We start from the raw sequence: 15,574 nt of genomic DNA, 5'->3' as shown, positions 1-15,574 counted from the left end.
TCTCTTGATATCAATATGCTCTAGAACATTACCCTTACCAACACTGTCCTCAGCGTCATCAAGGCCCCTCTCCTTGGTGAATACTGAAGAGAAATATTCATTAAGGACCTCACCCACTTCCACAGCTTCCAGGCACATCTTCCCACCTTTATCCCTAATCGGTCCTACCTTTACTCCTGTCATCCTTCTGCTCTTCACATAATTGAAAAATGCCTTGGGGTTTTCCTTAACCCTACTTGCCAAAGCCTTTTCATGTCCCCTTCTTGCTCTCCTCAGCCCCTTCTCAGTTCCTTCCCTGCTACCCTATATTCCTCGAGACCTATCTGATCCTTGCCGGCTAAACCTTATGTATGCTGCCTTCTTCCTCCAACTAGATGCTCCACCTCTCTTGTCACCCATGGTTCCTTCACCCTGCCATTCTTTCTCTGCCTCACCGGGACAAATTTATCCCTAACGTCCTGCAAGAGATCCTTTAACAACGACCACATCTCCATAGTACATTTCCCTTCAAAAATGTCATCCCAGTTCACACTTGCAAGTTCTAGCCTTATTGCCTCATAATTTACCCTTCCCCAATTAAATATTTTCCTGTCCTCTTTGCTCCTATCCTTGTCCATGACAATGCACAAGGAGATGGTGGAGTATCCACAACAACTATTTGAAAAAAAGTCTTAGACCATAAAACAAAAGTGTTAACCACTGTCACACATTTTCTGAGAGTGTCTGGATGCTGTCCCTGAGCAAATACCTCCAGAAGAGTCACCAATCTATGGAAACACAAGAGAGCTGCAGATGCTGGAAATCTGGAGCCATGAACACAAAACACTGGAGGAACTCAGCGGGTCAGGCAGCATCTATGGAGGGAAATGAACAGTCGACGTTTCAGGCCAAGACCCTTCATCGGGACTGGAAAACTGTCTATGGAAAACTGATCAGAGTGGAGCATGTTTCTGGAGATCAATTGGCTGACATGAAACATTGGAGTGTTTCTGTGTGCAAACTCAAGGAGTTCAATTACTGTCCTGCCACCCTCCCTCCTCCAAAGTCACACACCTACGCCAATTGTTGCGGTTAGGTGTTGTTCTGATGTGCTGATGCTTAATGCCCACTGTTCCCAAGCTGGAAAAGTACCGTGAATACACATCAAAGAGCAAGGGTCAGCTACAACTGCAATCCGTTGCTAATACACAAAAATTCTCCTTTCACTTGTGATCTCTTTCAGCCTCCCATAACATGTGGTCACCAAAGGGATTTCAGCATTCCCCTGCAGTATGTTTCAGCCCAATCTGCATTCTTTTGTCTCCATGTCTTTTTCTTTTACCCTTGTAATTTTTGAGTTTAGCCTCGTTAGTTTTTGGGTTTAAGCCCAAATCAATATTTGAAAGGCACCCCCTGACTTTCTTTCTCTCAGTTCACCAAAGAACATTGAGTGAAGGAAGTTAAAGTGACAGATCAGCTTTACCTCTTGAACATTTTGGAGCAACTTTCCCTTCGCATCTTTGTTTTTTTCCATTATCTCAAGTTTAACAGTGATCGCATGAACTTTAGATATAATATTGCTAACCGAATGTTCCAGCTGGACAACCCGGTATTCCAACCTGAAAATAACATCACGTTGTGTTAGCAACACTTCATAAAATGCTGGTACTAACAGGAAATTTGCTTGCTAAGAAAGTACTTGTTTAGCATCGCGTGACGATTTTAATAATACTAGGTCTGTTAGATTCCTACGCTCCACTTCATTTTTATTTTAGCATCCACCATCGAATCCCTAGATACATACGCTTGGAACTCCTCATTTGTCACACCGCTGTTTGGTTTGTTGCTGTTGTCTTTTACATTATCAAAGTCAGCAGACTGGCTGAAAACTTTTGAATTGTCCATGTTCCTTCCCAAGTTCTCTATCTCAGCATTCAGAGCAATCTGTGAAATATAATAATAGATATTAAAGTGATCTGTTAACAACAGAATGTTAGTTTGATCTAGTAATACTTGAATACACTGTAATCAGAAAGTTTACTTCCCAGGTAATAAACACAGTCAGGAAATGATTCAAATTTTGCAAAGCCAGCATTTATTCCCTATCTTTAATTCCCACAGAACCACCCAAATAAACTGTCGCAGATCTTCTGGCAAAAGTATTCCTGCAGTGCTGTCGAGCGGGGAGTTCCAGGATTTAGACCCAATGGTGATGAAGGACTGACAATATATTTCCAAGTCAGGCCAGCGTGAGACTTGGAGGGGAATCTGCATGTAGGAGGGGAAGGTGCATGGGAACTTCATGATGTTCCCATGTACCTACTTCCCTTGTTCTTCTTGGTGGTAGAGATTGTGAGTAAGATTGTTATTGGAATAGTCTGGGCGAGTGACTATAGTACATTTTAGACATGGTTCACACAGAGCACCAGCGGTGAAGAGAATGAATGTTTGGTTAATTATAATAGCTACTTCTCTGGAGATTTCATTGTCTTATAACAAGCAAGATTGGGAGTGGCTGTTTCAGGGTAAGTCCACGAGGGAGTTTTTTTTAAAGGCCAGTTAATTAGAAGTCATGACCAGCATCTTCCCGTGAGGATGAAAGTAAGGATGGCAAAGTTCAGGAACCTTAGATGACAAGAGATATTGTAAGTTTGGTCAAAAAGAAAAGGAACCATATGTAAAGTTTAGGAAGCTGAAATTAGACACTGCTCTCGAGGAATTTAAAGGAAGGAGGGAGGAACTTAAACAAGAAGTTAGGAGGGCTAAAACGGGCCTTGAAATGTCCTTCATAAGTAGGATAAAGGAGAATTGTAAGGTGTTTTATACATATATTAGGAGGAAGAGGGTAGCTAGGCAAAGGGCAGGTCCACTCAAGGACAAAGGAAGTACTTTGTCCTTAAGTGGACATACCTCAGGTCACCCAGAGGAGAGCCAGATGTGTGGATGAGGTCCTTAATGAGTGTTTCACATTGGTATTCAAGGAGAAGGACATGGATGGCGGCGAGATCAGGTATGTTGATATTCTGGGGCATGTTGATATTAAGAAGGAGGAGGTATTGAAAAACATCCCATAAATCCCCAGGGCCTGATGGGATCTATCACAGAATGCTAAGGGAGACAAGGAAGGAGGTTGCTGGGGCTTTGAAAGAGATCTTTGTATCCTCTTTAGCCATGGGTGAGGTGACAAGTAAACTGGAGTATTGCCGACATTGTTCCTTTGTTTAAGAAAGGCAACAGGGACAACCCAGGCCGGTGAGCCTTACATCAGTAGTAGGGAAATTATTGGAGAAGATTCCTAGGGACAGGATTACTCGCATTTGGAAAAGCACGGACTTGTTAGGGAAAGTCAACATGGCTTTGGTGTGGAGGAGGTCCTGTCTCACAAAATTTAATTGAGTTTTTTGAGCAAGTGACGAAGGTGATTGATGAGGGCAGTTCCGCGGATGTTGTCTACATGGACATTAGTACACAATTTAACAAAGTTCCTCTTGGTAGGCTGGTACATTAGATTAAGTCACATGGGATCTACACCGTGTTGGTCAATTGGATCCAAAATTGGCCTGGTCATAGAAGACAGAAGGAAGTGGTAGAAGGGTGCTTTCTGTCTGTAGGTTTGTGACAGTGATATTCTGCAAGGATCATTGCTGGGACCTCTGTTTTCTGTGATAAATAGTAATGATCTGAATGAAAATATAGGTGGTCTGAATAGTACACTTGCAGATGACGCAAAAATTGGCAGAGTTGTGGATAGTGAGGAAGGTTTTGAAAGGATAAAGCAGGATCAGTTGGAAATTTGCGTAGAGAAATGGCAGATTGAGCTTAAGCTGGACAAATGTGAGGTGATGCACTTTGGGAGGTCAAATGTAAGAGGATAGTGTACATTAAATATTTGGATCCTTTGGAGTATTGATGTACAGAGGGATCTTGGGATACAAATTCATAGTTCCCTGAAAGTGGTGAAACAAGTGGATGAGGTAGTAACAAAGGCATACAGCATGCTTGCCTTCATTGGTTGGGGCATTAAGTATAAGAATCAGGAAGTCATGTTGCAGCCGTATAAAACTTTGGTTCAGTCACGTATTGTGGGCATTTCTGGTCGCCATACTATAGGAAGGATGTGGTGGCTTTGGAGGGGGTGCAGAGGTTCACCAGGATGTTGCTATAAAGAGAGTTTGGACAAACTTGGAATGTTTTCTCTGCAGCGTCAAAGGCAGAGAGGTGACCTGATGGAGGGATATAAAATTATGAGAGGCATAAGTAAGGTCAGAGTCTTTTTCCCAGAGTGGAAATGTCAAATACTAGGAGGCATAGCATATGCCCATCATTTCTGGATCTGACCTCAAACCATCTGCTAATGGGAACATCTACCCCTGCCCCTACCAGCCCATTTACCCCAACTAAATATCATAATCCTGCAGTCCTCTAACAGTTTTCCTCTGCCTCAAGGAGGAAAAAAAACAATTTTTTCGGTTTGACCTTATTAGCTAAAATCTCTTGTCCATGGAAGCATTCCAGTATTACTTTTTACTTTCCTTATAAAGTTATATTTAAGAAATCACAATTCTTTATAGTTTGTGTATTCTACACCTGATGTTCAAACAAGTCCTTAATTACAAATGTCAATGACTGGATAATCATTATATTTTCATTATATATTTAGTCATTATATATTCATAATCATCTCAATATCTCAATTCTCACATATTACTCTTAGAACATAGAACAATTACAGCACAATTCAGGCCCTTCGGCCCACAAAGCTGCGCCAAACATGTCCCTACCCTAGAAATTACTAGGCTTACCCATAGCCCTCTATTTTACTCAGCTCCATGTACCTAACAGTCTCTTGAAAGACCCTATCATATCCGCCTCCACCACCATTGCCGGCAGCCCATTCCACGCACTCACCACTCTCTGAGTAAAAAACTTACCCCTGATATCACCTCTATATCTACTCCCCAGCACCTTAAACCTATGTCCTCTTGTGGCCACCAATTCAGCCCTGGGGAAAAGCCTCTGACTATCTACCCTATCAATACCTCTCATCATCTTATACACCTCTGTCAGGTCCCCCCTCATCCTCCGTCTCTCCAAGGAGAAAAGGCCGAGTTCCCTTAACCTGCTTTCATAAGGCATGTTCCGCATTCCTGGCAGCATCCTTGTAAATCTCTTCTGCACCCTCTCTATGGCTTCCACATCTTTCCTGTAGTGAGGCGACCAGAACTGAGCACAATACTCCAAGTGGGGTCTGACCAGGGACCGATATAGCTGCAACAATACCTCACGGCTCCTAAATCCGATTTCCCGATTGATGAAGGACAATACACCATATGCCTTCTTAACTACAGAGTCAACCTGCGCAACCGCTTTGAGCGTCCTATGGACTCGGACCCCAAGATCCCTCTGATCCTCCACACTGCCAAGAGTCCTACCATTAATACTGTATTCCGCCAACATATTTGATCTACCAAAATGAACCACTTCACACTTATCTGGGTTGAACATGTATTGTACCAATATATACCAATATTGGTCAATTCATGCTCTTAGGTCTAATTTTCTTACCTTCTTTTCTTCTAATTCATTCCTCATCCTCATCTGCTCTTCTTCATCCAGTATTTTATTGTCGTCATAGTCAAATCTTGCAAAAGTATCTTTGATCTCTTGGTCAGAGTGGCCCAAGCTGAAAAATAGTTGGTTCTTGACTACAAAGCCATCAAGCAAGTTGTAACTAAACGGGCCATAAAAGTGGATGGTCCCAGTGCGAATAGCTTTTTGGGAACTCACTGGTTTCAATACCCAACACCCCCACCTGCACCGTCCAGGTCCTCCCAGGTCCTTCATCACCCCAGTTTGTGCAGCACATCTTTCTGGTTTCCCCTCAATGGCAGGAATGGTGTTAGGATCCCTCCACACAGGGGCTATCTGCCCTGAGCCAGGAGAACGAGCAGGAACTTGACAAAGGTAAAAGAGGGTGAGACCGTGGCCCAGAACCCTGAGAAACCAGAAGAAAGACCTTCCCAGCATGTCTGTCACTTTGGTCAGAAATGCTAACTGTCCCATATTTGAAAGGGAAATTGTCCCTTCTATGAGATGATGGTGTATGAGATCAGTGCGATGCACTTATGATTTTTCTGAGTCTCAAATGTTGAGTCCAGAGCCAGGAAAAACTCAATAGTCAGGAGCCTGCTGTGAGCAGAGACAGCTAAACATGGCAAACTCCCCACTGAATACAAAAATAAATTCAAACCTACTTTGAATTGTGATCCACTGGGAGGAATTCCTCACAGCAAGACACAAGCCTTGCCCACCATCAGCCTCAACCGTAACAACCATGCAGCAGCAATGCCAGGCAAATGTCCACCTTCAACAATTGCTTGGTTCAGTCGGGTGTCAAAAACTGACATGTAACAGCTGGATTCTGCCACTGCTGGAAGGGAGGTGGGGACACACCATCCAATTTCTAGACGGCTGCATTTCCATCATTGTTGTGTTACTGTTTCAGATTCCTATCACCTTTACTTTTTTCACTTTTTATTTACAAGTGTTAATTTTAGGAAACCTTGTTCACGAACACCCACGCTGTGCACGCAAATTGGGAATTCTGGTATGTCATTTTCATAATTTCCACAATTCATCTAGAAAACATTTTAAAACTGTCCTGTAAATAAATGTTTTCAGCCACTATAATTTAAAATCTATATTACAATTAAATTTTTACCCCTTAAGATTGCTTCTAAAATCCTCAAAATCCAGCTTCTTGGATCCATTCTGTAGAGCTTTCTGCACATCAGAAATTCGCTCTTTTTTCAGCTTCATTTTCATCAAAGCCTTATTATAGCCCTAAAGTTCAAACAGGAAATATCAGGACATAAATCTAGAACTTAATGTTAACAGATAACAATGCTTGCTCATATGAAATTTCTCTCCCCTTTATTTCATTGCCACGGACGTACAGAGGACCACCATGCAGTGGTGTTAATTTTTGAACACTGGTGTCACAATGCTCGTGTCTCATTAAATTACAAATTCTCATAAATTACCTGAAAACTTTCTCTGCAGAGTAGTTTTATAGAATGTTTGAGCACTAAACTTGTTGACTTCTCTGTATCTATGTGTGAACGAAACTGCAATACACAGGGAATATATCACCAATGCTGCCTCTACAAATTTACCGGAAGGAAGAGTAAACTAACATTAGACTCTTCTCAGAGGCCAACATCCCCAGCATTCAGGCCCTGTCTACTCTCAGGCAGGTAAGTTGGGTAGGCCATGTTTTTGCATGCCTAACGTCGGGCTCCTGAAACCCTCACTCTATTCTGAGATCTGTCATGGGAGGAGATTAACAGGTGGGCAGAGAAAATGTTTTAAGCGTGTACTCAAAACTTCCTTGAAGAAGAGCAACATCCTCACTGACTCATGAGAACCTCTGTCCCATGATCACTCAACATGGAGAAGGAGCATTCAGCATGGATCGAGAACCTCAGTCCATGCATCAGGAGCACAAAGGAGCTCTGCATAAGCAGCTGAAGGAGAGTACCACTTCACCAACTGCCCAACCACTGGACCCGTCAGCCACCATCTCCCCACCTATGGAAGAAAGAGTCCACAGTTCCCACATTAGCCTCATTGGCTGCCTCAGAACCCACAAAAATCAGAGTGGATACAAGTCCTCCTCAATCCCAAGGGACTGCCTAATAAGATGAAGACTGGACAGTAGGGTTACGTGTTGTGCCTGCTTTTCAAACAATGTAACACTTTCACAGCCTAGGACATCCGGCTTGCACCAGGAGTTTAGAGATTCAACATGTAAAAAGTTAGTGTGCTGCAGTATGCATAAACCTCTATTAATTTGGATATATTAATTAGATATTTTGGTTAAAATATGAGTTAGGCCACAGCTGAAGTACTTCCCGTTGCCTGCCACTTTAATTCTCCATCCCACTCTGACCGATTCATCTGTGGCCTCCTGCACTGTTACAATGAGGCCCAACACAAGCTTGAGGAACAGCACTCTGGGCACGTTGCAGCCTTCATGACTCAATATTGAATTCTACATCTTTAGGTAACGAGACCTCTCTGCTTGTATCAATCACTTATCTGTGATGTTGGCTCAGCTCATTTGTATTTGTCCCCTTTTTTAAAAATCTTTTCTCCCCCTGGGAGTAGAAGACATGCCCACCCTGACCTGCTGGGCATGTCTTCCTGCTCCGCATTTTGCAACTCCTATACTCTTTTACCAATGTTCTTTTCTCTATGTTCTCACTCTCTAACTGCTCCCTCTCCTCTGTCTTCTTTTGTCTTCTTCCCAGGTCTGACGAAGGCTCTTTAACCTTGAACAATAACTATGTTTTCTCTTCCCCAGATGCAGTCTGGCCTACTGAGTATTTACAGCGTTTTCTGTTTTCACTGGGACATTGCCTGTGGTGGAGCACTTCAGCTGTGGGGAGAAACTAGAAAGGCTGGATTTGTTTTCCCCGGAGTGGAGGAGGCTGAGGGGCGACCTGAAGCGGTACACGCATTTTTAGGGGGAAAGACAGAGTTTATACAAGAAAACTATTCCCCATAGCAGAGAAATCTAAAACTAGAGGGCATAGTTTTAGGGTAAAGAATAAAAGGTTTAGAGGGGATCTGAGAAAGAACATTTGCACCCAGAGGGTGGATGGAATCTGGAATGCAGCACCTGACTGGGTGGTGGAGGCAGGTACTTTCACAATGTTTAAGTAGTACCCCCCAGATAAGGGTTTCAATCGTCAAGATATAGAAGGCTATGGACCCAGTGCTGGTATTCGATGAGTTGGAGTACAGGAAGGAGATAGAGAGCTTAGTGACATGGTGTCATGACGACAACCTTTCCGTCAGTGTCAGCAAAACAAAAGAGCTGGTCATTGACTTCAGGAAAGGGGGCGGTGTACATGCACCTGTCTGTATCAATGGTGCTGAGGTCAAGAGGGTTGAGAGCTTCAAGTTCCTAGGAGTGAACATCACCAATAGCCTGTCCTGGTCCAACCATGTAGACACCATGGCCAAAAAAACTCACCAGCACCTCTACTTCCTCAGGAGGCTAAAGAAATTTGGCATGTCCCCTTTGACACTCACCAACTTTTATCAATGCACCTATTTGGATGCATCACGGCTTGATATGGCAACTGCTCTGCCCAGGACCGCAAGAAACTGCAGAGAGTTGTGGACATAGCCCAGCACATCACGTAAACCAGCCTTCCCTCCATGGACTCTGTCTTTACCTCTCGCTGCCTTGGTGAAGCAGCCAGCATAATCAAAGACCCCACCCACCTGGGTCATTCTCTCTCCTCTCCTCTCCCATCAGGCAGAAGATACAGGAGCCTGAGGGCACATACCACCAGGCTCATGGACAGCTTCTATCCCACTGTGATGAGAGTATTGAACGGTTCCCTTATATGTTGAGATGGACTCTTGACCTCACGATCTACCTCATTGTGACCTTGCACCTTATTGTCTACCTGCAATGCACTTCCCTGTAGCTGTGACACTTTACTCTGTACTCTGTTATTGTTTTTACCTGTACTACCTCAATGCACTCCGTACTAACTCAATGTAGCTGCACTGTGTAATGAATTGATCTGTATGCAAGACAAGTTTTTCACTGTACCTCGGTGCAAGTGACAATAATAAACCAATACATAATATTTCAATTCTATAAAGGTGCAGTTTGTAATGAGTAACCAAAGTTACAAAAATGTGTGCTGCTGTAGATGAGATATTTAGCTCAAAGGTAAAATGGAGTCCACCCTGATGCACTTTGAGTCAGAGTTATAGTTATACAGAACGGAAACAGGCCTTTTGGCCCAACTCATCCATGAGACTGGGGTGCCTTCCTCAGCTAGTCCCATTTTCCTGCATTTGGCCCATATCCCTCTATTCCTTTTCTATCCATGTACTTGTCGAAATGTGTTTTAAATGTTGTACTGCCTCTATCACATCCTCTGACAGCTCATTCCAAATACCCGCCATCTTAACTATGAAAAGTTTGCCCCTCGGGTCCCCTTTAATTCTTTCCCCTCTCACCTTAAACCTATGCCCTCTAGTTTTAGATTCCCACTACCCTGGGAAAAAGACTGTGACCTTCACCTTATCTACAGCCCTCATGATTTTATAAACCTCTGTAAGGTCACCCGTCAGCCTCCTTTGCTCTATGAAAACAGTCCCAGCCTATCCAGTCTCTCCTTATAACTCAAGTCCTCCAGTCCCGGTAACATCCTTGTGAATCTTTTCTGCACCCTATCCAGCTTAATCACATCCTTTCTATAGTATGGTGACCAGAACTACATAGTCCTCCTAAAGGGTGTTGTTTAAGTTTAAGCTTGTACAAGGTTTAAAAAGTAACACATTTCCAGAGTTACAAGTTCACATTTATCACCTTGAACAAGTACTGTGCAAGAGATGATCTAATCGAGGGCATGCAGACAGCAGTCTGCTGTGATGGCATGAGCTGGGAGCAGAAATTGCATTCTGTACGGTGGAGATTGGAGTCTGCACGTTGTTGTAGCCTGACCTTCACCTGCACTTCCTTCCTGGTGGTTGAACGGGATGTTGTTGTATTTATTGACTCAACATTCTCACTGGACTTAGACAAAATGGATGGCTCATGTTCAACCACAAGTGGGGGCTGTGTTCATATTTGAGCCTTCTGATTAATTCGGTGCTGCAATAAAAGATGTTTATTTTAAATGCAGACTTTATTTCTATAAAACAGGAGTTCTGAAAATGATCAAAATGATTTGCAAGGAGTTTTTGGAGCATCTAAATGAAAACAGAAAATGCCTGAAATGCACAGAAGATCAGGCCGTATCTGTGGGAAGAGAAACAGAGCTAAGGTCTTCAGCCTGAAACATTAGGAACGTTTGGAGATAATGTTAATTCCTGAAAACCAGTGGGTTTGGGGCATGCAGAAAGTAGCCTTTATTTTAATAACTTCAAAACAGAATTCAGCTCCATCATTTCTGGTTTTACTTGTGCCAGATCATGGAATAGCCAACCAATCCACTCTCATGAAGTGAGTCAGAGTGCATGACCAAATAGCTCAGAAGAGTGAGTCAGAGTGGGCAACCATTCTGATTTCTGTTTTCATTAGTGCATTCATAACAGTACTTGTTTTTAGGATGGGCAGGGGTGTTTCCACTAGGCCCACCATGCAAACCTCTGCAGAGTGTCTGTGATTACTCAGCCCACCCATCCCCAATGCCCCCTCTATAATCTCTACAATTCCCATTCCTCAATCTTCATCTTCCCCTCTTCCTCTGCAATTTCCCCACTAATCTCCATAATGAGCTCTCTGGCCTCCATCTGAGGAGCCCAACCTCAATCTTTCCTTTCCCGTGATCAACCTTCCTGCCATCTCTACAGCCTGCCTCTTCTTCCCATTCCCTCGCTCCCGCCTAAACCTCAGATACAACCTTTCCCGCCTAGTGCGAACTGCTTTTTGCCAAACAGGAACCTGATAAAAGATAGCCTGCTGTCATTTTTGTCAGGACATCTGTAAATCCCTCACCGTTGCCCTGTGCTGGGGCTATAATTTTGCCAAGGACTAGTTTTCACTGCATTCCACTATACTGGCCCATGAGAACTCCAAAGCAGAGAAAGCATCAAGGTAAGTGAAATATAATCACATTTTAGTAGGCATTAGTTGAGTGATCAGTTTGGTAGTCTAGTGTGGCACAGCTGAAAGGCTGTGAGCTCAGACTCCATCAGGTTAGCTGCAATGTGGATTCCATTAGATCTGCTTATTTGTGGATTGGCTCAAAAACTTCTGGATGTAACACAATTAATTCACTGTATCTTTCTTGGATGTATGCAACCTCAGTCCAGTGAGAATTACTGCCTTAATGGCCCTGGATAACTACGGACCAGCAAGGTACACTTGTATCCCAACAATAATAACAAAAAGTTAATGCCTCTTCAGTGTGAATATTGTGATGGAGATTTCGTGGATGATGTTTCCAATATCAACTATCTGAAATGTATTCATTCTTAAGCAATGAAACTTACAGCTATTTAGTTATTATTTTATTACATAAAACATTAATATTGTCATATGAAAGCAAACCTGTTTAATGATGTCTGTAATTTGAAGTTCATTTTTCTGATTGGAAAGATCTGCCTTCACTTCTGAGTATGTATCATTTATAATGGCCAGGAACATATTCTGTAATAGAAAGCAGTTGATAAATGATTAAATTAAATGGTATGAATAATTCTTCCTTTTACATCACATGGATCTACAAAATTCATATTTTGCTCCAGAGACAAGTACTGTTTATGGTTTGGCCCTGGCCTGACCTTGCTCTATACTGAGCAGTGGACAATGGATGGTTTGCCTCTTGTCATTGTTACTTGATTTGATGGGGAGTATTCTCATTTTGCTCTGCTGGCTCCTGACCTGCGAACTTCAACTTGGAGATGGTTTGCGTCTTCTAAGCGATCTAACCCTCCTCCCAGCTTTCAGGAAATTCCTTAGTTGCCCTAATCCCCTTGCTGATCCCTGCGCTAAGATCCCCAGGTCATGCCTGTCACCTCACCGATGGTCGTGGACATTCACTACTGAGATCATGAGGAAATTCCTTCACAGCTCCAGGCATTGGCTACCATGGTGTGACCATGTGGACAATGAATGGAGTTTGGTGTCCTCTGTCTATTACTTCCTCCCAGCTTGGCTGGCCAGGGATCTCCAGGTGCTTGGCTGTATTGTTCCAGCATAGAAAATGAAGCTATTGATGTTGGTTGGTTTAAGGTTGCCTCCAGTAATTGATTTTCTTCACATTGCTGACTTGTTCCCATACTGAGCAAGTGCATTAAATGTTGGAGAATACACAGGGCAAGTGTGGAGATCCTGATTGTGAGCAAACTTGCAAACTTGTGGATGATGTTGATTCGGGTGCTGATTTTCCTTTCTTGGTCTTTCTATGTGGGCTGTGCTGTAATTCAAAAAGTTGCTATTCCTGATGATGCTTCAATCTTTGTTCACACTTGTGGACACACAGGTGGAAGTTGCTGACCTGTGTCTTGGTTTAGAGCATAGAACACTACAAATATAGTACAGCACAGGAACAGGCCTTTGGCCCACAATGTCTGTGTCGAACATGATGCCAAATTAAACTAATCCCTTCTGCTGGCACATGATCCATATTCCTCCACTCCCTGCATACTCATGTGCCTGTCTAAAAGCCTCTTGAATGCCACTATCATACTTTCTTCCACTACCACCCCTCCAGGTACCTGCCACTCTCTGTGTAAAAAAACTTGCCCCGCATATCCTCTTTAAACTTGCCCCCTCTCACCTTAAAGCTATGCTCTCTAGTATTTTGATTTTTTGTTTGATTTGGTTGAAGTTGATTGGCAGAATAGCAGCCAGTTTAGCCAGGCAATTGTCAGAGTGTCCATTGCTTGTGCCAGTGGCTGTATTTCCCTCCAAGTTCAACAAAGAAGCAAAGGGTTTTCGCTCAGTGCTTGGATCGCAGAGATCAGCTGGTTGTCTTTTCGATATTGTTGATATTCCAAGTTTGATAGTGTTGTGTGTCACTGAGAGATAATGAAAATGATATACAGCAGTCATCTCCTGAAGCCATTCTTACTCTGGTGTGTGAGATACAGGACCTGTCCAGTAAACAACCAATATGTCAGACACCAGTCTCTCAGAAATGAATTGTTCTTCCAATATGGGAGAGAACCAGTTCAGGATGGGAAATTCATAAGATTTGTAGGGATAATAAAAGAATGACATAAACAGTATTTCATATTTTTGGTGACTAATATGGGTAAATTAAAGGAAATTGATGGAATTTACAACACCAGGTGTTCTAAACCTTTCCAATCCAAGTACCTGTCTTTTAAATATTGTTATTGTACCTGCCTCAACCACTTTCTCTGGCAGTTCATTCCACATACATACCAATCCTTGTGTAAAATCCTTATCCTCATGTTCCTATTAAATCCTTCCCCTCTAACCTTAAACCTATGCCCTCTAGTTCTTGATTCCCAACCCTGGGAAAAAGACCGAGTGCATTCACCCTGTCTATGCCCCTCATAATTTCATACACCTCAATAAGATCACCTCTCAGTCTCCTATGCTCCAAGGAATGAAGTCCTAGCCTGTCCAACCTCTCCCTATAACTCGGTCCCTGACAACATCCTTGTAAATCCTTTTTACACTCTTTCCCGTTTAATAACATCTTTCCTATAGCAGGGTGACCAAAACAGAACACAATATTCCAAATGCAGGCTCACCAACATCAACATAACATCCCAATTTCTATACTCAATGCCCTGACTTATGAAGGCCAGTGTGCCAAAAGCCTTCTTCACCACCCTGTCTACCTGTGGCTCCACTTTCAGGGACTTGTACTCCGAAGTACAAGTACTCCAAGTACTTGTACTCCTAAGCCCCTCTCATCTACAACACTACCCAGGGCCCTGTCATTCACTGTGAAAGTCCTACCTGGATTTGGACTTTCCAAAATGCAACACCTCACACTTATCCAAATTAAACTCCATTTGCCATTCCTCGGCCCACTTATTCAGCTGATCAAGATTCCCCTGTAATTTTTGATAACCTCCTTCATTGTCCACTATACCACCTATTTTAGTGTCATCTGCAAGCTTGCTATCCATGCCTTGTACATTCTTATCCGAATCATTGATATAGATGACAAACAACAATGGGCCCAGCACCGATCCCTGAGGCACACCACTAGTCACAAGCCTCCAGTCTGAGAAACAACCTTCAGCCATCACCCTCTGCTTTCTACCATCGCCAATTGTGTATCCAATTTTCCAGCTCTCATCTCATTATATTTTGTGGCCATGGTGGCCTTAACAACCCGAGATCTTGCTTTCTTTTTCTTATGAACCTATATCCAAACATTCTTATGTCCTTCCACAGCACTCAGGTAATTTTCCACTCGGAGTATAATTACAATGCCAATCCTATCTTATTATAGAATCACAGAATCATACAGCATGGAAACTGACCCATTCAGCCAACTGTGACACCGATCCACACTGATCCCATTTGCCTGCATTAGGCTTGTATCCCTCTACTTCTTCCCTATTCACGTACCTGTCCAAATGCTTTTAGATGTTGTATTTGTATCTGCCTCCACTACCTTCTCTGGAAGCTTGTTTCAGATATTCACCACCCTCTATGTGACAAACTTCCTCCTCAGATCTCCTTTAAATTTCTCCCCCCTCACCTTACACCCGCGCCCTCTAGTTCTAGATCCCCAGCCCTGGGAAAATGCCTGTCGTAATTTCATAAACCTCTATAAGAACATCCCTCAGCCTCGTACATTCCCTTGAGAATAAACCCATCCTATCCAATCTCTCCTTATAATACAACCCACCATTCCCAGCAACATCCTGGTGAGTCTCTTCTGCACACTCTCTGTGGCTACTACATCCTTCTCGTAGTGTGGCGATCAGAACTGCACGCAATACTCCAAGTGCGATCCAACTAATGTTTTGTACGACTGCAACATACTCTTACACTGAGTGGCTTGGCCTATGAAGGCAAGCATGCCAAATACCTTTCTCACCACCCTATCCACCTGCATTACTACTT

The 15,574-nt window shown here is 43.1% G+C and overlaps 1 protein-coding gene across 1 annotated transcript in view; it reads right to left on the bottom strand.

The window, feature by feature from the left end:
* pkd2l1 (polycystic kidney disease 2-like 1) overlaps window positions 1-15,574 on the bottom strand; it is a 72,879-nt gene that overhangs the window by 5,732 nt on the left and 51,573 nt on the right. The window contains exons 10-14 of the mRNA XM_052027487.1: window positions 12,065-12,163; window positions 6,701-6,822; window positions 5,545-5,662; window positions 1,784-1,923; window positions 1,463-1,598 (exon numbers count right to left, since the gene is read on the bottom strand). Of these exons, the coding sequence (XP_051883447.1) occupies window positions 1,463-1,598; window positions 1,784-1,923; window positions 5,545-5,662; window positions 6,701-6,822; window positions 12,065-12,163 (615 nt within the window). The remainder of the gene's footprint in view (window positions 1-1,462; window positions 1,599-1,783; window positions 1,924-5,544; window positions 5,663-6,700; window positions 6,823-12,064; window positions 12,164-15,574) is intronic.

Source organism: Pristis pectinata, chromosome 12 (assembly GCF_009764475.1).
Source record: "Pristis pectinata isolate sPriPec2 chromosome 12, sPriPec2.1.pri, whole genome shotgun sequence".
NCBI classification, from domain to species: domain Eukaryota; kingdom Metazoa; phylum Chordata; class Chondrichthyes; order Rhinopristiformes; family Pristidae; genus Pristis; species Pristis pectinata.
This window is presented reverse-complemented; position numbering and strand designations above follow the sequence as displayed.